The 23564-nt window shown below is 51.9% G+C and overlaps 1 protein-coding gene across 2 annotated transcripts; it reads left to right on the forward strand.

Moving 5' to 3' along the window:
* The first annotated feature begins 127 nt into the window (after positions 1-127).
* RAB15 (RAB15, member RAS oncogene family) lies at positions 128-23116 on the forward strand. Of its 2 annotated transcripts, none has more exons than XM_033107321.1 (7): positions 128-232; positions 16708-16768; positions 17565-17625; positions 18062-18139; positions 18822-18911; positions 20142-20207; positions 20384-23116. In XM_033107321.1, exons 2-7 carry the CDS (start codon positions 16722-16724, stop codon positions 20540-20542), a joined length of 501 nt encoding a protein of 166 aa, XP_032963212.1. In that variant the 5' UTR covers positions 128-232; positions 16708-16721; the 3' UTR covers positions 20543-23116. The 2 variants fall into 2 exon arrangements, with proteins under 2 accessions (XP_032963212.1, XP_032963211.1); XM_033107320.1 differs by lacking the exon at positions 128-232 and adding an exon at positions 712-962.
* Positions 23117-23564: the final 448 nt, after the last annotated feature.

Genomic DNA, 23564 nt, shown 5'->3' on the forward strand with positions numbered 1-23564 from the left:
CATCTGTCTTTTCAACCCGGTGAAAGAGGTCAGCAATTTTCCCCATTTAAAGAAAAACGGGGATGGGGAGAGGCGGGAGGGCAGACGCAGTCATAAAGGGTAAAGGGGAAGCCAAGTGGAGAGGGCGAATTCCAGCAACGCTGTCGAGTATTCCGGGAGATCCCGGCTTCCGGAGGAGATGGATGTCTGATCCAGACCCTGATCGAGGCCTTCCGACCTGGGGTGAACCCAGGTGGGAATCAACCACTACCTCCACACACACCAGGCTTCTGCAGAGGCGGGCTGCTGGGTGGCGGGTGGCGGAGTTGGCAGGTTGGCAGGGCCAGGTTCGGGATGGACTTGGAGAGGAAAGATGAGCCCCGTAAGCCGAGTTGGTAGAGGTGGGCTGTGTGGGAGCTCACCCCAACTCACCCATTCAGACTGTCCGCAGAAAACCAAAAATGTTTCCCCAGGGGTCCCGCTCCCCGCACAAAGGGGTTGGGAGGGGGTTGCTCCCCCGGGCCGCGCACCCTGCAGGCGGGGATCGCGCACCGGCCTAGCCCCCACCATGGGGTCGCCGCTCTCCGGCGCGCGCTCCCCGCCCCCTCTCCGGGCGGCGGCGGCGGCGGCGGCGCAGGGGAAGGGGCGGGCGGGGGCCGCCGCCGCTTTCTCCTCCCACCGCGCGCCCGCCGCACCGCGCTTCCCAGCACCAGCGAGCGGGGAGGCCAGCGCGGGGGCCGGCCCCGCTTCCTTCTCGCCGCCCGCGGCGTCCCCGGGCTGGCGCGCGCCGCGATGGCAGCGGCAGAGCGGGGCTGAGCCCGCCGCCCGCCGCAGCCTCCGGGAGCCTCCGGCCCTAGCCATGGCGAAGCAGTACGATGTGCTGTTCCGGCTGCTGCTGATCGGGGACTCCGGGGTGGGCAAGACCTGCCTGCTGTGCCGCTTCACCGACAACGAGTTCCACTCCTCGCACATCTCCACCATTGGTAAGGGGCGGTGGCCGAGGGGCGCCCCACCCTCCCCGCCACCACCACCCCCCGGCTGGCCCCTTCCCCTTTCCAGCCCGGGAGGAATTGTTCGCCTCTCTGGCTGAAGGCGAAGGGGCTGGAGGCCAGGGCGAGGGCATAAATCCCGGGATGAGGGGCCACCAGATGGGGACTTGAGCTTGGATTCCTGGAGCTGAGGGGTCCCTGCTGCTGTCCGTGACTAGAGAAGGGTTCTCAGGCCTCTCACTGGGGAGCCTTCCCGTCGAAGCCCAGGGAACAGAGGCGGGTGTAGGCCTGGGTACCCCGAGCTGCTGGGGCAGCGAGAATCATAGCCGCTCAAATGACACCCCCACACCTTCACCTATGCTCGTGAAGAGGGGTTCAGGGTGAGGAGCCAAGTCACTGGGTACCCTCGGTTCAGGGGTGACTCAGTGTGGAACCTGGAGGGGGGAAAGGAGGAAGGGAGGGGCCAAAGGGATTGAGTTTCCAGGGCGCAGCTGTGAAGGTAAGAAACGAGGTGGGACACCTGGAGGAGGGCGTAGGTAAGGTGAGCTGCCAAGGCGCTGTGTGAAAGGGGCACTTTCTAGCCGGCTCTGGAAAAGCAGTTGGCTGAAGCAGCTGTTTTGAAGGCTGAGGAACATCAGGATTACGTGTCCAGACCAGGGGGTCAGAAACCAGGCAGGACACACCTTACAATACATCTCTTTGATCTGGCACTGCTGGAGCCTGTGCTTAAAGGGACAAGACCTGGTGGCATCCTAGACAGGAGTGATAGGATCATTTGTTGGGTGGGGGGGCTGTTGACCTCCCCAGTGAGGGGGCTCCTCCTCGGAGAAGTCTGAGTTGAGGGAATTCCACCCACATCTAACAGGTTTGGGTGTTGATGCTCAGAGTAGCCTCAGCACTACCCAAGTACCCTCTCCCATCAGACAGGGCCCCAGCACTCAGTTCCACTTGAAGCGCCTGTCCTCCCTCCCAACACACACTCCTTGCCAAGAGAGAAGAGAAAACAGGTAGAGCCAGTAGGAACAGGGTCTGTGGTTAAGAGGCAGTCTTTGTTGTTACACCTGGAGACCTCACTTTGGGGCAACATGACCTTGAATGTCATTTAAGCTTCTGACCTTTAGTTTCTCATCTGTAGAATGGGAATAATAACAGTACCTACCTACCATGATGTTGTAAGGATTAAATGAGATAAGGTTTATAAAAGCACTTAGCACAAACTCAAACACATGATGAAGCTGGATAAATGCTGCTGTCATTACCATTATCATCTTTGAGCGCCTAGTGGCTCATTCTCTTTGCTTCACTATTTTCAGGGGACTTAGTAAGGTCAGGGGACAGACACATTCATCTTCCCCAGTGGAGCTGTAAGGCAGGTTCCTAGGAGGTCCAGGACCTTGGGCTGGGCCAGTGTCTGGATAAGAGGTGTCTCAGAGGGATGGGTAGGGTACAGAAGCCAAGGGAAGGCTGCATGCCTCTGGGGAAGGCTCAGAGGGAAGAGCAGGCCTTAGGGAGTGAGCAAGGGAGTGGCTGAGGAACCAGATGGGATACGAGGACAGGTTGCAGGCGTGGGGACAAAGGGCAGCAGGTTAACTCTTCAGGACATTTTCAGTGGCTGTTTTTGGGATGGGCCTGGTGCCAGGAGCTGCTGAGCTGCTACAGAGAACTGGGGGCTCCTGGCTTTTGCCTGAAGAGCAGTAGTTTGCACCCTGGTATCCTGGCCACATTTCAAGTCCTATGAGTGAGATTTTCCCTGGTGAGCTTTACTGTTCACTTCAGAACCTCACTTCAGAAGCTCTTGGATTTCAGCTCAGTGTTGTGGGGAGTTAGCCTCCCCTAGGAGACGTGTCCCCCTTCCCCACAGACAAATGAGGAAACTGCTGTTTCTGAAATACGAAGATGGCCCTTCTGAGGCTCGTGTTTTCCTTAAGTCCCTTGTTCCCGTACTGCTACCGTGTTTCCCCGAAAATAAGACCTAGCCGGACAATCAGTTCTAATGTGTCTTTTGGAGCAAAAAATTATAATATAATATATAATATAGCAACATAATATAATATAATGTAATACTGGGTCTAATATAATATAATATAATATAAGATCAGCTATAATATAATATAATATAATACCGGGTCTTATATAATATAAAACTGGGTCTTATATTAATTTTTGCTCCAAAAGACGCATTAGAGCTGATGGTCCAGCTAGGTCTTATTTTCGGGGAAACACGACAATTACCACCCCTTCTCCTTATGTCTCTTCCACCTTGTCTTCTCCCATCTTAGACATTTCTTCCTGCTCAATAGGTGAATGGGCAGTTTTCTCTCACAGGTCATAGGGACTTACTCAGAATTGCTCTGCGTCTGACCACTTTGGGGTCAGAGGAAAACCAGTGAACTGGTTGGAGGCATATCCTACCCGTCTTGTCCCCTCAAGGCCCTTGGTATATTGATCTAAAACCTGAAGACAGCTCTCCTAGTTTCTCTGCTTCTGATGGCTGGGTCCACTATCTCCGGGACACAGAGGACTGTTTAGGAGTTTGGATTCTTGGAAAAGAAAGAACCTAATCTTTCTCCATAGCAGCCTTTTAAAATCTGCCCACTATGTTTCTTAAATGTGTTTTTATTGAAAGCTTACTAAGGCACTGTGATTCTATCTCATCGTGGTCGTGGTTTTCAGCATTAACTAAGACTGAGGGAAAGAGTAGGATGGTCAGGAAAAGCTTTTCCCTTTTCTGGATATGGAAAGTTTTCCATAGAGGTGGAAGAGGCAGCCAGAAGACAAATCAAGGAGCCGAAACGATGGGTACTACCAAGTCATAGTCATTAATTTATCCAAACCAAAAATAATAATTATAAGTGTGTCCTATAGATATGTTCCATGCTGTGACCAGGAGGTTCCAAGATGAGTAACACACGTAGTCACCTCTCTCAAGTTGCTCCTCGTCTAAGACATGTTTTTACCATGCTGGGCATTGATTTAGGCACCTCGCCTGGAGCTTCTTTTGTAAATGGGGAAAATGAGGCAACTCACCAAGCTGCCAAGACAGAGTTCAGATTCTCGGAGCATGTTGATATCACCTACGCTGGCACTTTTGTGATTTACTGTTTATGCCACTTCCTATAAAAGCCTGTGACATTCCAGAGAAGGGCCTGCCAGGAAGCAGTGAGGGGACCTCCCAAGTAGGCACTGACCACCCCTCTTCTTTTTAGTCAGCAGGTGGGCATGTGGCCCTGCAGCTGGATCTGTGCCATTGGCATTCACCTCCGGTGCAGCTGCGCTGACCCAGGAGCGGTGCCGTGGTGGGCAGCCAGAGCCTTAATGCTCTCTGCTGTTTCCTGACAAGACTCTCTTACCTGTTAAACAAATTAATTGAGCATTCACTACAAAACACCGTGCCAGGCATTTAGGGACATATTGCAGTCGACCTTTTTCCTGCCCACAGAAGCCTGTAATCTAGTTGGGGAAGCAAGACAGGCCACAGGAGCCTTGGCCACAATGAGATAATGTATCTCTGAGCACGTGGTAAAGCGCTCTCCAAATGTAGGAAATCCATTATGCTCATGATTGTTACTATTAATGAAGGTCTTCCAGTTGTTATCAGCAGCTAATCCATGATGTAAGATGTGTGTGAGGCAGCCAGTGAACGATGAGGGCACAGGGAGTGCTATTGCTACAACCGAGTGCTAGGGGAGGTCGGAGAAGGAGAGGGGCCCTGTGGGCCAGAAGCCACAGGAAAGGCTCAAGGAGGAGGGGAGGCTGAAGCCAGGCCTTGCTGCGTGGGCTGCTTTGCAGTTCCTGTAGGGGACGGAGCAGATGGAGTAACAGGAGCAGAGACAACAGAGGTGGGAATTCAGTGGGTGTTCAGGGGACCAGGCTGGGCAGTCTGGCTGGAACAGAAAGTGGTTTTCAGGGGAAGAGGGAGAACACGCCTCTGTTTATCTCTCTGTCTCCCAAACTTTGCTTTAAGTGCCTTGAGGGTGAGACCAAATCTTATTCCCCTTTGTTTTCATAATCCTAGAACAGGGCCAGGCATAACCTCCATATATGTTGAATGAATGAATACATGCCTGCATTGAGGGCCTGGCTGCGGGGGTGGAAATCGAGCCTTCACAGTGATGTGAGAGGCTTCTGAGCAGGGGAATGACTGGCACTAGCGTGTTGGCTGGAAGAGGGGATTAAGACTTGTAACAGGGAGCCTAGTCAAGGGCTCTGGGTGCGAAGGACCCTCTCAGCCCGTTTCTCTCTCTTTTCCCCCTTCTACCCTGTCCTGTGGCACCAACACCAAACTCCATGCTGTGACCTGTTCTCATTTCCCACCGATCAACCTGGCAACTTCTGAAAGGGCCTCACATGACCTGTGCTGCCTACCCAGGCAGGGAGCTAAAATGTCCTATCTGACGTGGATGTCTATGTGCAGGGACTTTTGGTCTCCTTTCTGTGTGGCAGCCAGGAGTGACCTGTAAACCACTAATGCAGCTGAAGAAGGGATTACCCAGGAGTTGGTTTTCTCCTGCCCATCCTTGGTCTTCTTTGAGTACACTTGTCCCTGATCTCTGGACTTTTTGTTTTAAAGGCCACCATTCAGCTGTACCTCTTCTGGGTTCTAAGGATGCTGCAGCCTGTGATTTTCTTATTTGACTGGTTGAACTGCTGTTACTTCAGGGCTGCTTTTTCAGGCTGGGTATGCTGCTGCAGTGTCACCTTTCTTAGGAAGACCCATTTGAACTGAGTTTGGCTGCCTGGGGCAAGGACTTGTGGGTGACTGAAGGGGAGGCAGAGGGCTGGGGAAGGCCCAGTGGGGAAAGCTCTGATCCTGGAATCAAGCTGCCTTACAAACACTAGGCCAATGCTTGGGCATGAGGGTCCTGCAGATCATGAGGTGCTGTGTACATAGGCTGTGTGACACTGGGGGAGGGTCTGGGCCGTCTGTGCCCCAGACCTCAGGCAGCCTGACACAGATTTCTTCCTGCCCTGTTTCCAAGGCCCCCCAGAGAGAACGGGAAGGTGAGATGCCATGAGTAGACTGAGAAGAGTACATACTGACATGCATGAGACTCCCAGTGGCCTACTGGCTCTGCGACCTTCAGACATTTATTTAATATCTCTGTGCTTAGGTTCTGCATCTGTAGATTGAAGATAATAGCAGAATCTTTCTTAAAGGTCATTGTGAAGATTACAGAGGCTAATGAATACGAAGCACTTGGCAGAGCCCTCAAAAAATGGTAGCTGCTATCATTGTATTATTATTAGTCCTAGCTCATAAGAAAGTTGTAGAGATTAATAAAAAGTTGTAGAGATCAATGCACCCCTCATGCATTGATCATTCAGGCACTGTTTACTGAACAGCCACTTTGTGCCAGAAGCTGTGTGAGGAGCCGGGGACACAGCAGTGAACAGCACAGACAGGAATCAGAGTGCCATTTCACTTTCCAGGACAGCACAGGAGGAGATTCTGGTTTCATTTCTGTTTCTCTGCCAGTTTCCCCCTTGCCCTAGTGGTCCCAGGTCTGAGAAAAAAGAGTGAGGTGGTGAGGAAGTGAGGAGGAGTAGGGAGAGAGGTGACCGCAGAGGACAGGGTGGCTTTGGTTCAAGGCGCGGGTCTCTGCCAAGTGTCACACTGCCTCAGGCCCCTATTCTGCCCAGCCCCTCCCCAAGGACATGATCCCCAATAATGGCTCTGAAACCCTCAGAGGATCTCATTTCTGCTGCTTTATGCACCTGTGTGCCACCTTCCCAGCTCTTGCAGATTCACCCACGGCTTTGAGCACCCTATTTCTGCTCCTTCCTTTTCCTCCCAGCCTCCTCTCTGCTCCCCAGGCAGCTTGGTGATGAGCTTTATAAGGTGAAAATCAATATTTGGCCATTTCCCTTTTACCCTGATTGCCAGCTCTTCTCAGAGTGCCTTCTTCTGTAATCTAATATTTGTGCCTGTTTCCCTGTAAAACTGCCAGTTTTCTGCACAGGCCTCTGACCTCTCTTTGGCTATTCTTCCTGGACAGTGTGCTTTGTCAAGAGGACCACAGAGCTTCCTGGACACTTAGTTCCTCCCCCTGAGAAGGAAAGTGCTAATCATCAACCCTATTTCATAAGTGGGCAAACCGAAGTCCCAAGGTAGGTGATGACTCAGTTGTGCATGCAGGTAGCCCAGACTAGAACCGTCTCCTCTCCTCCAGGTTCTCCCAACTGGCTTTGGGCAGGCCCTTGCTCGTCCCGGAAGTTCCTTCCACAGGCTGCCAAGCAGAACCTCTCTGCTGTGAGCCCAAGGGGAGAGAGCATGTGACTCCCCCACCCCACCTGTGGGCTCTGGGATGGAGGGACACTTGTGCCTCTGCAGCTGCTCGAGCCTGCTTCCTTGACACATCCCCCTGGGGGACAGTCAGGGGGTGTGATTGAGGAATCCAGCTGGGGGGCCTCTGAGGATGAGATCTGAGTGTTGCCGTAAAATTGCTATTTAGATAAGAGCTCTGTGACTGGGGCACTATGATCCATAGAGAGTGCCAACAGTTGGCTTTGAAATGTGGGTCATTCCCTGGTCACTCTTCCCTGATTAAAGTTTTCTCTCCAGTGATCTTTTCTCTGGACACTGATTTCTTTCATTCACTCATTTACTTACTTTCCCACTCACTCATTTTTTTCTTTCATTTATTTAATGTGTTGGACAATGTATAATGAGTATCTACCTTGCTTAGTCAATGAGAGAATAGGAAGTGCGTAAGACGCTGTTTTGCCCTCTGGGAGCTCATAGTGCAATGGGGAAGGCAGGCCTCCAAACAGATACCCAGAATATTATACAGAGCAGTGTCAAAGTGCTTTGGGATCACAGAGGAATGACAGCTCCCTCCTGGGGAGGTCGGTGAAGGCTTCATAGAGGAAGTAACATTTGAGTGAGGTCTAAGGAGGATTCCCCAGGGGCACCGTGGGTGAGGGAGAGTTGCTGTGGAAAGCGCCTCAGGATGCAGGGGCTGCCACTCTCCTGCCTGGCCGAGGCAGCTGGTACTAGCCAGGTTCTGGTTGGAGCAGCTTAAGTTCAGTTTAATTCAATCCTGGTTAGGCTCTGTGTGAGGGCTGATGCGTCTGGAGGCCCTGCCCCTCCAAGATGTTTGCTCCTAAGGCTTCAGCCCCTGTCGCTTGCTCCTAGAACCTTCTGCTGCCTGTCAACTTGGCCCTGCCCAGGAAGAGGCTCAGGAGGAGGGTGGAGGAGCAAGGGGTCAGTGCCCACTGACCACCCAGCAGCACACGCAGGGAGGCGAGGCCCAGGTCAAGGGTCTGCCAGAGGAGTGGGACAGGGCTCGCTGGAGCACACAGCACATGTCACAGAGGCCCCATGGAGGTCTGCGCACACAGCAGGGGGAAGGGCAAGGAGAAGGGAACGAATATTTCCTTAGTACCTGCTCTGTGGACCTGCTATGTGCACAGAAATAGTGTGCTTTACACATGTGAGCACTCAGTGAAGAGATATCATAAAGTGGGGGCAAGGAGCCCCCAAGTTGGCCTTGCTAGTACTTGAGAAGTCTCTTGGTACATTCTTCAGGTTAGAGCCTGCAAACATGTTTACATGTGTGGGTGCACACGTGTGCACATGTGAGGCTGGGTCCCCATGAGACCTAAGAAAAGAGAAGGGCCTCGTTGTGCTTTCCCCCTTTATAACAGAGGAAGAAATAATGTTGGTCCCCTTCCTTTTCTTTTCTGTGGATCTCTCGAGTTTGGCTGAAGCGTGCTCTTGTCTGAGGGATATTTGCTGCTTCCCCTGTCTGGGGCCCCGATCCTTCAGATCTCCCTGCTGGTACCTTCCTGTTATTCAGATCTCAGCTCAAAATGTCACCCGCTTTAAAAGGTCTCTCATCAGGCACTCTGGAGCAACTAGCACATAATTGTCCTCACTCTCTACTCCATATTCTTGTGCTTTGGCCTCGTAACACTTATCATTTCATGGTATAATATTACTTATTAGTTTACTTATTTCATATCTGTCTCCCCCACTCAAACAGAATCCCTCTGAAGACAAGGATCTTTCTGTAATCACTGCTGTGTCTCCAAGTATCTGCCTTAGTTCTAGGCACAGAGTAGGCACTCAATAACAGGTTTTTGGATGGATGGATGGATAGATGGATGGACTGGTTTTCCTAGAGGACTTTTGTTCTTCCCTGAGGAAAGTTGCAAATAATATTGGTTTCTTGGGATTCTTAAGACAATGAGAAACTCACTGTGCTACGTACACGTGTTGGGGACTGTGAGGAGAGGGGGAGAGGCCAGCAAGGGGTGAACTGTTTCCAGTAGTTTGAAGCTCTTCTACTCAGATACAGTTCCTCGGAGAAGCTCAGACATAGGAGGGAGCAAGAACGTGCTCCTGTGATCCCTGTGTGAATGGGTCCTCTTTGGTATGTGAAGAGACGAAGGGTCGGTGTCTTAAAGTCAGTATTGCCTGTTGCTCAGGGTCACTGCTGGTGTCAGATGATGCCCATCAGCTCAGCCAGGCTGCTGGAGCCACCTCGCATGACACCCCACTTCCAGGGGCTCTGGAGTAGGGAGCTCCTAGGGCACAGGCACTGGGGACATGCATTCCTTCCCGCCTCATGGGAGTCTGGGATTGACTGGGAAACCCTTCTACATGATAACAGCCTCTGGGTTCCTGGCTTTCCAATGACTGACCCTTGAATATTTTATGTAAAAGTGGTAGCCTCCAAAGTTGTTCTGGTCCACAAATCACTACTGTCCTATGTTGAGGTTGTGTGTGTGTGTGTATGAGTGTGTGAGTGTGTGTCTTGAAAGAGAAAGGAGGTATAGGATATCATTCTGAAACCTCCAGTCTTTTTATGGGTGGGTATCTGAATCAGAGCCTTCGATCCCAGTCCCGAGAGGTCATAACATGACTTTGGCATTAGAGGATCAGGCTTCTATCTGTCAAAGCCTCCTCTTTATTTCTGCTTCCCGTCACTCCCAGAGCTAGATGGTGTGAATGCTGACGGATGCATTTGCTCAGAGAACCTGGGTGCACCTTTTCCCCAGGATGAGGGCAGCATGATGGGCAGTCAGTCTGCAACTGAGTAAGAGGAGGAAGTCAATTGGCATGTGGCCCCACAGACAGTGAGGCTAAAAGTTCCCAGAAAGAAGAAAGGAAATGGATACGGCAAGTGGCAGATTTGAGGCAAAGAATCTCTCCTGTAGCCCTTTGCCTAACTGGTAGGAGGGACATTTGTGTGCCAGGAGCCCTTGTTTTGAATCTTCTCTTGAGCTTTATCTCTTAGTTCTCCCTCTGTCTTGGTTCCCTCCTTAGTCTTCTCCTCACTTGTCCCTACGTTGGGGGAAAATGGCATTAGGGGTCTCCTAGTGCTATTGGTCTCTCTTGCTGAGAGAAGGGGGTATGGAAATGGGTATTACCCTGATGCCTTGTCTGGGGTGGCAGAGTCAGGCAGCCACCTCCTTGTAGGATCTGTCTTTCCCTAAACTTGTTTTGGAGTTGCTCTGGGTGACCTCTTTGGGGGTGACCTGCCACAACCCACGTGAGCTGCACATGTCCAGCACATACTGGTTTCCTGGGGGGGAAGGACTGGGGGCCTTCCTGGGACCTGGGCTTGGTAACTGGAGCCAGCATGGCTCCAGGGATTGGGTGTCTGCCTTGGGTTTCAGGTATTAAGTTGTTCCTGTTGTGGCATCTCATTGCTCACAAAAAGGCTCAGGTCACGCTGCTGGTCCTTTGGGCTGTGGTTGATCACAGTGATAACATTTGGCATCCAGAAGAGCCCTGTTTCCACTTGAAGCATGCGGCACTTGGCAGGCAGGCAAGCTGGCACCTGATATTAACCCATGAGGTGCTGGCCCACGAATAGGCACACACTAGCTTTGCCAGAACTTAGGTTGTAGTTGGACTCTGGGGTCCACGTTGGCTCCATTTTCTTTTTTCACTCCAGCTTAGTGAGAGCTCTTTGTCTCACCTCTCTGCCCCTGTCCCCAACATGAGCCCCTCCTACTACTCAGAGCTCTTTCTACTCCCTGACCCTGGGCTCCCTAATCTCATCCTGCCCAAGAGAACTGATAGCTTGTTCAGCTAACATTTAATAAAGCTCTATGTGCCAGGCCCTGTGTTATGGGTTTTATACCTTATCTCATAGTTCTTACAAAAATTCTCTGACATCAGGGATTGTCGCTCTCATTTCACAAATGAGGAAACAGGCAAAGAGAGGTTAAAGAACTTTCCCAAGACCACACAGGTAAGTAGTGGTAAAGGCAGGATTAGACCCGAACTCCCACCTCACAACTATATCCTTAGTGACCATGCCACTCTGCCTTTTGCACTCCACTTCCTCCATGCTTACCAGGGCTTTCTTTGGAGGCAGTGATGGTAAGGAGTGTTCTTTGCCCCATATGTGTTCTGTTCCCTTCTTTCCACAGTCTTCGCAGCCCTTCCACTGCTAGACTGGGGAAGCAGTAAGCCTGTCCCGGTTTTACTGCCCAAGGCGAGATATCTTAGGAACCAAGGGGAGCCAGTGCTGGCTCCCCTGCTCTCCCTCTGACCTGCCCAAGCCTCCTGTACCCAGAGGAGGGCCTCACCTATCCTCCCACTTCTCTGACAGCAGCTGTCACTGCGCTCCAGGCCTCCGGTTATGACCTGCCAGTTGCTGGGGTTGCTGCTGGAGGCACAGAGGCCACACAGCTAGGGACACCAGTGTATCAGGACCTGGCACTGTCACTTAACTGAGGAATTTTTCTTGCTTTCCTGTGAGGCGTTCAGATGGCAGGACACACGTCCCTGCTCTTGAACCACAGGCACCCATCCCTCCTGATGGTGTCTGGGGCAGCGGGATGCCACTATCGAAATTGCTACTTTATGCCTGGCACTGTGCTAGTATGGAGGCAGAGTTTTTAAAAACAAACAAACAAAAAACTTTGTCAAATACAAAATATATTCTCTGCCCCTTAGGTACTCTATTGGGACTAGAAGACAAAATCAGCCGGCAGTAAGGAGCGGGGTACGCCGTTTTAGAAGTGTGCTTCCTAGCCCTATAGTTGAACCGTCTTGCCCACCAGCGGGGGGCCCGGGGAGCCATTAGGCAGCAGTGGACAGTCACAAGCTGTGAATCTTTGGGCATCCTGAGGCACTCTCCACGAAAAGGGGGTGTGCTACAACCCATGGACTGAAAGGCTCGCTCCGGTGTGGGCTGGTGGCTGTGCTGGGATCAGGACCCTCGTCCCCACTCTGGCCAGCACATTCGTGTTGTAGACTTCCTGCTTCTCTGCACATCTGTTTGCTTCATGTTCCTCTCGTTACCAACCAGCCAGTGCCCTCTGCACCTTCTGGAGGGAGCTGGTTTGATCGACTTAGCTAGCTTTCTTGGCCCCTGAGCCAGGTCACCCTTTGGATCACCAGCGAGCCCACTGTGGGCCTCCTTTTGGTCGGATAGCCACCCCTAGTCCAGTCAGGAGCTGCTTCTCTGCAAAGAACATACTGAGCAGAGGCTGTGGGCAGGGCAGTTCCGGCCAGAAAAGGACACTGGGGGTGGTAGGTACCATGTTCTACATATCTGAGGTGCTGGGGAAAAATGGTGAGCTGCTTGCCACGCTTTCGGCATTGGTTGGGAGAGGGCCCCGTCTTCCTGACTTTCTCCTCCCAAAGTTCCAAGGTTTCTAGGAACCTTGGCTGGAGCTGTGTGGAAGTGGTTTGCTTGTTTCTTCACACCTGAGTGTTCCCTGTGCCCGGAAAAGAAAGCAGATTCTCTTGTTGGGACACTGAGGTGGCACTGTCCAGAGTGGTGCATTTGGGTTTAGTGGAATCATAAACTCTCCAGGAGCAAAGGGTTCCCTGAAAATAGGTTATGGTGGGCTTGCCCCACGTGTGCCCACTGGCCCATGGCCATATGCCTCCTAATACCAGGACGGGGTGGGGGGGTATGCCGGGGCATGACAGAGAAGGCAGGAAGGTTCCACAGCCTCGAAGAGTTGGGAAGCCACTGGTTGAGTGAGGAGAACCATGGATCGGTTTTAAGAGACTGGTTTTCAGTTCTGGCTCAGCCGTAAGATATGGGAACCTGAGTGAGTTACTCGGCCTCTGTGCCTCACGATGATAATCTCCACTCCTTCCTACTTCGTAGGGCTGGCATATGAACTGAGGGCTCTGGACTCCCTGGCTAGGGGTATGTGGTCGTTCCAAGTATTGTTATGAGCCTGGGGTATGGTTCTGTTGCGACATGGGCGAGACAGTGATTCTCAAACTTTGTGTGCCTAAGATTCAGTAGGGCTAGGTAGGCCCAGAGAATCTGCATTTCCAACAAGACCTGGCTGAGGCTGCAGGTCCAGGTACACTTTGCGAACCACTGTCTTAGAAGCTGCTTCCAAAGTGTGATCCATGGACCAGTAGCATGAGCCTCACCTGGACGCCGAACGCCGCGTCTCAGGCCGCATCTACCAGCTGCGGGATGAGAACCCGCATCTGAACATGACCCCTGCCATAATCTGCATGCACCTTAGGGTTTGAGGAGTGCTGCCGTGGAGGAGCCAGGATGAGAACACACTGCGGGTGGAGGTAGATAAGAAAGCTCTCCTCTTCCCTTAGGTTCTGCAACGCAGAGGGGCCCAACTGTTAGGATATGCAGCGAAGGCTGATGAGGACGGCTGAGTGGGGAGACTTGGGAAGGCGAAAGGACGCTCCCTGAGGGGAGGTGGGGGAAACAGGAAAATTCTGAGGAAACTAGGTGGGCCTTAGAGTAAAGGCTTAATCAAGCAGCCTTCATTTTGCCCATCAGACAGGGGACAAGGTATTCTCTTGAATGCCTCCAGCTGTGGGGAGGGGCCACAGTGGGACTGAAGCCTTCAGAGGGGAGGACAGTGGCTGTGAGAAATGTGAGAGGTGGACACACATCCAATGAACAGTTTGCTGAGCAGCTTCGAGGGCGCAGCTGAGGTGACAAAGCATGAGTCTGCAGGCGACTAAACAAAGCCAGTGTTTTGACTTTGCCCTGCAGTGCTCAGCAGCGGAAAAACCCAACAGCTACGCAAGGAGACAGAAGGGGTCAGGGATGGGCATACCTCACGGTGAGCCAGGGGTTGATTGGCAGAGTGGACACAGTGGGAGGTCCAGGTGTGTGGGAGCAGAGTAGAAGGGATAGATCCCACCAGAAAATCCTTGGGCTGTTAATCTTTAAATTTAGAAAAAGAGGGGGAGAAGATGGGAGAGGAAAACCCCTCAGAAGGCATAGACTTTCCCTGTGTCTTCCTTAGTGCTTATGAAGAGCCAAAATTGAAGCATTTGACTTCTCAGAGACGTTAAAACAAATTTTATTGGGTGGTCAGGAGGGCCTGGGTTGCAAGATGGTGGGCCCCCAGAATTCCTCAGCCCTGGTCCTTGGCCACACAACTAAGAAGTGAGGGAAGAGGCGAGAAGGAATCCAAGCCCAACACTCACTCCCAGGGTAGTTGCATATCTTCTCGTGTGTCCTGCTTTTCTAACAGCCTGAGTTCATTCTCAGGGAGAGTTCTCCTAACATTGGGTGCTCCTCTCCCAGCTCAGCCATTTTCGAGAACCTACAGAGAAACAGGAAACCAAGTGTAATTAAGAGCTCTATGCGTAGTTAACACACAATTCTCCCCTCCTTCCCCCAAGAAACAGTGAGAGGGGTATCAAGGGCTCTGGACTCAAACAGGCCTCTGCTGCTGGCTGTGCTGACCTTCGGGTAGTTCTCTTACCTCCTGGGCCTTTGTTTCCTTTCCACTAAGGTCTGTAAGGGACCATATGTCTTTTGTGCCACTCTTTGCATCTAGCACTGTGAGGGGCACAAAGTAAGTTCCCATAGAAGTTTATGGAATAAAGAAAATAGAACCTTCTGTCTTCACCCTGAATCCCCACCCTCTTGTGACCTCTTTGCACAAGGCACTGTCCTTGAGCAGGCTCACTGGGCTAGTATGAGGATGAACTAGGTTTATCATAAAATGAACAAAATCTCTCTCTGTTCTCCTGGGAAGAAGGCACTGAACCATGGAAAAACAAGAATGTCTTGATTCCCTTCTATGCCAGATTTTGGGGAGAGGCAAATTCTTGACAACTGTTTGTCTAGGGTGTAAGCACGCTCCTGCCCCCACCAAGGCCAGGGGCCCTGCTCCTTCTTTCACCCCCTTTGCCTTCACATGTCTCAGCACTTGGGAGAATGGCTGCCAGGCATTGCCCATTTGGAAAAGTACAGCTCAATAGATATGAATCACCTCGGTCAGGTGAAAAATGATTCACATCTGACCAACTTGATTTAGTTCAGGTTGTCTGTTCCGAATCTCTTTCTCCCTCGAATTAAATTCTGATTGGTCTCGATGGTGAGAGGGAAGATCGGAACTTAATTTGCCTGTATTTGTAGAAAGCTGGGGACGGAACGGATAGGGGAGAAGGATTCCCATTGGCAAAGAACTAATGCCCAGGTGGAATGGCAGCGGTGTGGGGTCTTCGGGCTGTACTGGGCAGCCTGGTCACTACAGTTCAAAACTCGGCCTTTTCCATGTTCTGCACCTGAAAACTGGGTAATGATGCCCATTCCTGACTTGTCTCCAGGGAGTACATGAAGACTTAAGCTTAATTAACTTACTAGACACAGCTCCTGAATCACTGGGCATGGTGCCTGGGCACAGTTAGGAGTGGGGAGAGGCACCGTGATAAAAACCTATTTCCTCATCACCCTGTCATCACTTAGATTCAAGCCAGTGTGTTTCTGGAACTGCTGACTTATCTTGCTGCAAATTCCCCCAAATAGAATCTTTCTGCCCTATGTGTCCTGTGTCTTGTGGCATCTTAGCTCCCCCAGTCCTTGGACAGATGAGCCTGAGAACCCCGTTGGTCTTCCTCTCCCTCCGCCACCAACGTGCTGTGCTACTGCCTCTTCATCTGGTCATTGGTAGTCACTCACGAGCTCCCACTGTGAATCAGGACAGAATCAGGGCATAATAATAGCTGCAATCGATTGAACAGCCACCAGGTGCCAGGCGCTCTGTCTCACTTGGTCTTCTCAGCGACACTCTGAATGATTGGTAAAGTCCCCATTTTACTGATGAGGTAAATGGAGGCTCAGAGAAGCAAGGTGCCCAACGTTGTAGCTATGAGTTAAGTGGCAGGAATCAGGACTCAAGCTCAGGCCTGACTTCAAAGCCATCCTCCTTGTAAACAACAGTGCCGCCCATGGTAAGGGGTTAGTCAACCACGGATCCACTGGCCTTCACCTTAGTGGCCTTTGCTGGGTGCCGAGGGCTTCATACACACCATGGGGTGGAAACAGTCCTCTCTTCAGGCTCCGTGTGCCCTCCCCACATTCACGACAGCGCTGTAACCTCTCCTGGTTGTTAGTAAGGCAGAGGGAGAAAAAAACCCAGGTCCATGAAGTGGGTGGCTGTTCTTAGGTGTTCGACTTCCAGGAAGGGAAAAATACAGTTGTTTTCTCTGGAAGTATAACTAGGAAGACGTCACATGGGAATAGAGTGAGACATGTTTGGGACTAAGTAAGACAGTGATGGAGTGGATTCCCCTATATTCGCTCATATTCCTTCCCTGTGTCCCCCAAGCCCTTTACCACCGGCAAGGAGGAAGGGAAACCCCATTCAAAGTACCAGACACTTCCTTAGAGTCAGTTTTTGGTTCACTAAGGCCCTTACCTCATGCCTTCTTTCTGCCAAGTTAAACCAAAGGAGATCGCTTCCAGTGTGGGTGTCCTGGGCCTTATTGTTCAGTTCTCAGCTGGTGTCCTGCCTAACTTCCCTGCTCTCTTCTGTTCCCCAGGTGTTGACTTTAAGATGAAGACCATAGAGGTAGACGGCATCAAAGTGCGGATACAGATTTGGTGAGTTGGGTGGGACGAGAGGACCTTGGGCTGCTCCCTAGCTGCCCGTGCCATGTGTAAAATCCTGAGGCTTCATCTGGGATAACTGGTTCCTTCTTGCTCCCACGAGTCTTACTCTCCCATCTCTTTCTTAGGAAACTTTACGGGATTAACCACAAGTCACCAGAAGCCATGACTTAGAAGGAATTGGCAAACTAACCACCGTGGGTTTGTCTTAAACAAGGCTTTGTCCTTGGGCTGTGCTGTACTGTAGTAGGATTAGAAGGAAGAAGGGCTACACCCCACCATTTAGGGTGGGACCCTGGTGAGAGTTCTTCAGGGCCGCCTGGTGCAATTCCCACAAGCAGCCACAGGGGGCTACTATGGCTCTCTTGTCTGTCGCTCCTGGAAGCACTCACTGCCTTTGCCAGCGTGTGGAGCTATCTCCCAATTTCCACATGATACGTGTATTACCTTCAGAGGGCCCATAGGAACTGGAGGTGGAGCAATCCAACCAGTCTGGCCACAGTAGCCAAATTCTAGAGAGAGCTGTCCAAGGCCCACTTCCAGTTATAGCTCCTGGTGCAGACATAGGTGACAAGGCCCCGTAAGCGCTGTTAGGACCAGATGACGAGACCTCTCTCCCTCAGAGTCAGATATGCTTGGATCCCCTTGGGGACCAAAGCTCTACTGATTTTCCACCCTGCAGTTCCCCAGTTTTTCATGCATGGGCACAGGGTCCTCCAGCTCCTGCTCTTCCCCTCCCCACCTGCTTCCATGCGCCCTGCTCTTCTGAGGGACTGGCTTTCTACTGCAGGGACACAGCGGGGCAGGAGAGATATCAGACCATCACAAAGCAGTACTATCGACGGGCCCAGGTGAGCCACCATTTTCAGGGTTCAGAGGTGGGGTGCTGCCACCCACAATCCTGGCTCTGGATGTTTGAGATATCTGTGCCACTGACCCACCAGATAGGGCCCTCAGATTGCCTGCTGGGGAGGGGAGCCTCAGGGCAGTCTTTCAGTTGTTCGTGGACCACCCATCCATCAGTTATTCTCTGAGTACTCCAGGCAGGTCCCCCACCCTCACCCTCCACCCTGGGCCAAAGACCCAGGTCAAAGTATTTGGTGCCTGCCTACCTCAGAGAGTTCTGTGATGGGCCTACGAAGCAAGATCTTTGGGGGTCTGAGAGAGAAGGAGACGTTTCTGGGTGCGAAGGGGTCCTCATGCTAATCAGGGAGCAGGGAGAGTGGGACCCAGCATTTAAGGTGTGACTACCACCCCCATATCTCCTTCTCTTTCTCTCTCTCTCAGGGAATATTTTTAGTCTACGACATTAGCAGCGAGCGCTCCTACCAGCACATCATGAAGTGGGTCAGTGATGTGGATGAGGTAGGAGATGCTGCCTCACTGTCAGGGTTGGGGGAGGGCATCTCAGAGGGGAAGGCAAAGTAAGGGCCCGATGGGAAAGACCGAAACTCTTGGGGTTGGCGAGCAAACGCTACCAGGAAACCTTGCCTTCCACAGCCCTGGACGAAGATCTCTGGGTGAGTAAGACATGGGGGCAAAAGCCCAAGCTGCTATGCACTCCAAGCTCTATACCTGCCAGGCCTCCAGGTCTGTTTCTTCCCTGGAAGTGAGTTAGGTCAAAGCCTATGCTGTGAAGAGCTTGCTTCCTGAAATCTAAGGACCAAGTGGAATTTTAGTCCTGGCTCTGCCATGACAGCTGTGGAGCCTTGGGCAAGCAACGTGAACTGTTTTGAGTCCACAGGTCCTTAGCTGTAGAATGAGGGGTTGGACTTAAGTCCAGTGTCCTTTCCAGCTCAGATACCAGTTCTCCAATCCAAGGAATCACCAGAATTAGCCAGAGTGTCTCCTCCCCGAAGCTGTTCCCCATGACATTCTTCTGGGACCCCTAGGGTCAGCCATGGTTCTTGGGGGAGCCTGGCACCTGCACCCAGTCAGCCTGCTCTGTCCCTAGGTGCTATTGTGGAGGCCAGTATAGACTGTATGGTGGGGAGATGGGATGGAAAGGCAGCACTCACTGGCAGTTCTGCCTGTCCTTTGTCCCTAGTATGCACCAGAAGGTGTCCAGAAGATCCTTATAGGGAATAAGGCCGATGAAGAGCAGAAACGGCAGGTGGGAAGAGAGCAAGGGCAGCAGGTAAGTGGGAGTGAGCTGGCCGAATCCATGCCTGGGGTTTTCCGCTGCCTTGCAGAGCCAGTCCTGAGAGTTGGGACCCAGGAGGATTCTATCACCACCCTCACACTTCCTACAGTAGCCCAAGGCACTGCGTGAGTTGTCATCCTTGAGAGCTTACTTACTGTCCTTCAGGACAGTGATTTGGGGTGCATCTAGAAACAAAGACCTCTTGAGCAGCAACTCTCCCAGCTCCAAGTCCCCTAAAACAGGATTACCGCTGCTTAAGAGCTCATCCCAGTGTTAGTGATGAGGAAAGACTGCAAGCTGCTGACTTCTTCTGTAACAGCATTCAGGCATAGCTGCCGTCTTACAGTTATCCACCCCGCCATGCCCACGCCCTGTCTTCTTTACACTTGGAAAGAGAGAGGAAAGAAAGTGAAGGAATGAAGGGCCCACAGTCAGGGAAGCCCTGGGGGCAGAGAGGGTAGGAATTCCCTTGTGGTGGTGAGTGAATGTCCATCCTCCCAGAGAACAGAAAGAAAGACGGATACTACTGAGACAAGAGTCATCCACCTACTCCGAGGGCCTTAAGAGCTTTCCTCGTCGTCTTTAGTCAGTAGCATTCCACTAGCACTGAAGATGAAATTGATTTTTGGTGTTAAAAAATAATACATGGTCATTGAAAAATTTGAAAGCAGAGGCAGACCCTACTGGAATCATAGTATTTATTGAGCAACGTATGTGTGGCCATATGCTAAGCAAGTGCTTGGAGAGGCGTGACCCCATTTAACCATTCCACAACCTTGGCTAATGGACACTCTCATCCCCCTTTAACAGACGACAAAGCTGGGGCTTAGAGAAAATAAATATCTCGTTTAAGTCGTATAGCTGTTAAGTAGCAGCACTGATATTCAGCACTCATTTAAGTCTCTCTGACTCCAAAGCCCATGTTTTACATTAATTTGCCATATTGCCAAAACATTTTGGTGTCTTTGTCTCCTGATAGATGATGTGTGTGTTGGGTGTGCATGTGTGTCTGTGGGTAGGTGGGTGGGGCTGGGGGTGTGTATTTATGGGGCATCTGCTCCCATTCTCTGCTAGCCTATGTCTTAAAAGGAGCTCTTAGTTTCATCTGAGAAGTTGTCACAACCCAGCGTCGGCTGTGAGGGCAATGGCAGAAGTATGTACCAGGTGCTGTGGGCACCTCCCTTCCCTTACTGATTCCCTTTCAGGAATGTTCTTCTCTTGCAGCTGGCTAAGGAGTATGGCATGGACTTCTATGAAACAAGTGCCTGCACCAATCTCAACATTAAAGAGGTGAGAGCTCTGAAGCCCAGTTGCCCTTTGTCTCTGGCTGAGTCCAGAGTGGGGAAGCCAGAGAAGGTAACAGATAGGAACCAAGCTAAGATGAGACCTCGCTCCTTGGGCAGTTACAGGGTTGCAAAGGGAAGAGGAGGAAATACTGGACTGACCCGTGCCCCTTGCTTTCCCAGTCTTTCACGCGTCTGACAGAGCTGGTGCTGCAGGCACATAGGAAGGAGCTGGATGGTCTCCGGATACGTGCCAGCAATGAGTTGGCATTGGCAGAGCTCGAGGAGGAGGAGAGCAAACCTGAGGGCCCAGCGAACTCTTCAAAAACCTGCTGGTGCTGAGGGTCCTGCATGGAGCACCCACACAATCCCTCCTCCCGTCAGGAGGCCTGCGGGCAGACAGGGAGTCTGGGCCATGCCCTGCTTCTCCTCTCCTTTGGGTTACCCTGTGGAATATCAGTAGCTGCTACTCCTCCTGCCTGGCCCCCAGAGCAGCTCTGCTGTCATCTCTGAGCAGCCTGTGCCCCCAGCCCCTCACCCTGGAGTGGTCTCCCCAGCCGCAGGCCTGCTATGAGCACCAGGTGTACTCTCACCGCCCAAGCTCCCCAGACAATGGCCGAGTCTGGAGTGAAGGCCACTGTCAGGATCCTTCTCAGTGCATCTTGTCTGCTGTCTGCTTTTTCTCTCTTCTTCCCACTTCTCTCTCTCTGCCCCAGTGTGTTTTGTATCAAAGCCCCTCACGCCCTTTCCCTGTATGTCCAGATGTGTGGCTGCTGGTGCAGCTTCTTTCTTTCCTTTCTTCCTAACCCTGTCCAAGGGAATGGACTCAGGCTTCATGGGGATGTTTCATCTCTGCTCCTGGGAGGACCCACCGCCCCCCGCCCTCCTTTGTGGGTGGGCCAAAGGCCATGGGGTGCTTCTCCCATCCTCCCCTCCCCACCATTCCTTCCTGTGCCATGGGTCTGCCTCACCAATAATCTGGGAAAGTGGAACATCAAGATAGAAAGGAAGCCTGGGGCTGCCCTACGTCTCCCTGCCCTGCCCCACCCAGCTTTGGTCTTGCTTGGCTGCCTGCCCACCTGCCTCTTGGGGGAACTGAGCTCAGAGGCAGGTGCTTCAGACCAGGAAAAAAAAAAAAAAAAAAGCTGAGGGGTGGCAGGGATAAAAAGCCACCTCCATTTTCTACCTCCCACACAGCGTGTACACAATTTCTCCCTCACCTTGGCTCCTGAATTTAAAGATGTGGACCAAGGTCTGCGGGCACTGCAGGGGCAAAGAGAGCCCCGGGGGAGTGGCACTCACAAGCCAACCACGTACTCCCAGAAAGGGGAGCATTTGGAAATAAAAGACTGGCTCCTAAATATCAGGTTAAGAGCAAAGGAGAGCAGGCCAGGGCGGCAGTTTGCAAAGTAGAGGGGAATGTGGCAGAGCAGGGCTTCCTGGGCCCCACCTTCCATTCCTTGTGTAAGAAGAGTATTTCTCCACACTTCTTGGCAGGTGAGCAGTGACATAACCACATTGGTGGGCCCAGCCTTCAGCTCTCAAAGTTTTCCTGAGACGTAGTTTGTGGGAGAAGAGCAGGGGCTTCATGGAAAGAAAGCAAGCAGGCCCTGGGTAGAAATGCTCGGTGTTGTTCTCTTCAGCCTTCAAGACAACGTGCTCATCTTGTGCCCCTCTAGCTCGAGGATGACGCGTGAGGGTTTGCCAACTGCAGGGTGGCTACAGGTAAAGGGAAGAGGACTCCCTCCTTCGGAGCTCTTTGTTCTCGAGGAAGTTTCTTTAACCCCCATGTGGTCCAAGAGTAGCTTGAAGGAGGCCCTTTAAGGGGGACAAGTCAGTTACCAGCCCTAGTAGGGCGCCTCCCCACCTTCCTTAGCAGGAGGATCGTCCTTAAGCTACATATTAGCCATATTGCTTGGCTGGGGCTGGAGCTAAAACAGAGAACACCGCATCGAGCATTCACCAACTAAGGAGCAAAATCCAGGGGACACACGTGAAGGATTAAGAGCCCCACTTCCTTACTCCTCGAAAAAGGGGGTGGGGATGAAATCAAACTTTTCCTCCAGACTCTCATCAATATAAGAGATAGCAGGAGAGGGTGGCTCAGGATGTAGGAACGGAAAATGGGCTAGCATAATGGAAGGAAAAGGAGGGCAGGAATAGTTATAAGTCGTTGTAGTAAGAAATTTAGAGAGCTGACTCTAGACGTAAGTCATGACTCTGGTTCGAGATGCTTCCTTGAGGACTAACTGCTCGGGTGGTGGGGCACAGGAAGCATCACCGTGGGATGGGGAGGTCGGTAATGCCGATCCTTGAGTGTCCTCAGCCGGGACTTCAGAAAGGGGAAGATACGTTCAAATTGGCTGCAACCTGTGGGTCAGTCAGTACTGCAGCTTTCCCTAAGGATTGGGCAGAGCGCCATTGCCTTTCCTGGTCCCTGCAGAACAGAGGGACTCCATTTTTAACTGTACCCTAGGGGTTCCAGAAGGGAAAACATGGGGTCGAGATTCTATGGCCTGGTTAGCTCCATGTACAAAGGCAACAGCTGGGGAAAAGTAAGGGAACAGGAGGGCTGGGACGCTAGTGTGCAGTTATGCTTACCAGGTACGAGTCAGCCCCTCCCCCTAAACTTCTCCAGTCCAGGAGGTGGCCTGGGATTTGGCATTAGGCCCCGACTGTTGAACAGGCGCTCCTGCCTGTTTACTCCTCACCACGTCTGCACCTGCTGTCCCGAGACTCAGCCCAGCCCCAGGCCCTCACCTGCTCCTGAGCCCCCACCATCTCCCTGTGACGGGTGAAATTTGTGTACTGTGTCTCGGGTCCAGTATATGAGTTGTGAGCAGGGTTCATCTCTTTTAAACACAGATGTTTACAAATTAAAGAATATTTCAAACCACACGTGTGGCTGAATGAGTCCCTGAGAGTAGGTCTTGCTTGGACCCCGGCAGTTCAGGGGAAGGGGGAGTGGCTCCAGGACCCTAAAGCAATGGCAGTAGGATGACAATGGAATGGCCAGTGTCTTCCATTTTGTACCTTTCCTAATGCCACCTGAGGGGAACCCCAAGCAAAACTCTGCTGGCTCTGCAGTGGCCTGACACTGCAGACATAAGATGGGGCAGTCATTTGGGGTGATGCTGAATGTCTGAGGAAGTCTTTAAAGCTAAGAAGTTTCTCGTCTAGGGTGGAACAGGAACAGGTCTTCCTAAAGGCATGGAGATGGATTACGTCCTCTTTCAGAAGTTCATCCTAGACCAGGGGAGCAAGGCGAACTGGATCTCGGTGGGGAGGGAGGGGCAGTGCTGTTGAATACGATAATTTAGGGTGTGGAGTTGATGAAAGAGGTAGAGAATGGGGGTAATGATAG

Source organism: Rhinolophus ferrumequinum, chromosome 6 (genome assembly GCF_004115265.2).
Source record: "Rhinolophus ferrumequinum isolate MPI-CBG mRhiFer1 chromosome 6, mRhiFer1_v1.p, whole genome shotgun sequence".
NCBI lineage: Eukaryota > Metazoa > Chordata > Mammalia > Chiroptera > Rhinolophidae > Rhinolophus > Rhinolophus ferrumequinum.

What these genes read in the sequence shown, in the direction of transcription:
- RAB15 (XM_033107320.1), top strand. Translation starts at nt 839, where the DNA reads ATGGCGAAGCAGTACGATGTGCTGTTCCGGCTGCTGCTGATCGGGGAC. An exon ending in GGGTCAGTGATGTGGATGAG is followed by an intron (nt 18,140 to 18,821) that starts GTAGGAGATGCT and finishes CTTTGTCCCTAG; the next exon opens with TATGCACCAGAAGGTGTCCA. An exon ending in CCAATCTCAACATTAAAGAG is followed by an intron (nt 20,208 to 20,383) that starts GTGAGAGCTCTG and finishes TTGCTTTCCCAG; the next exon opens with TCTTTCACGCGTCTGACAGA.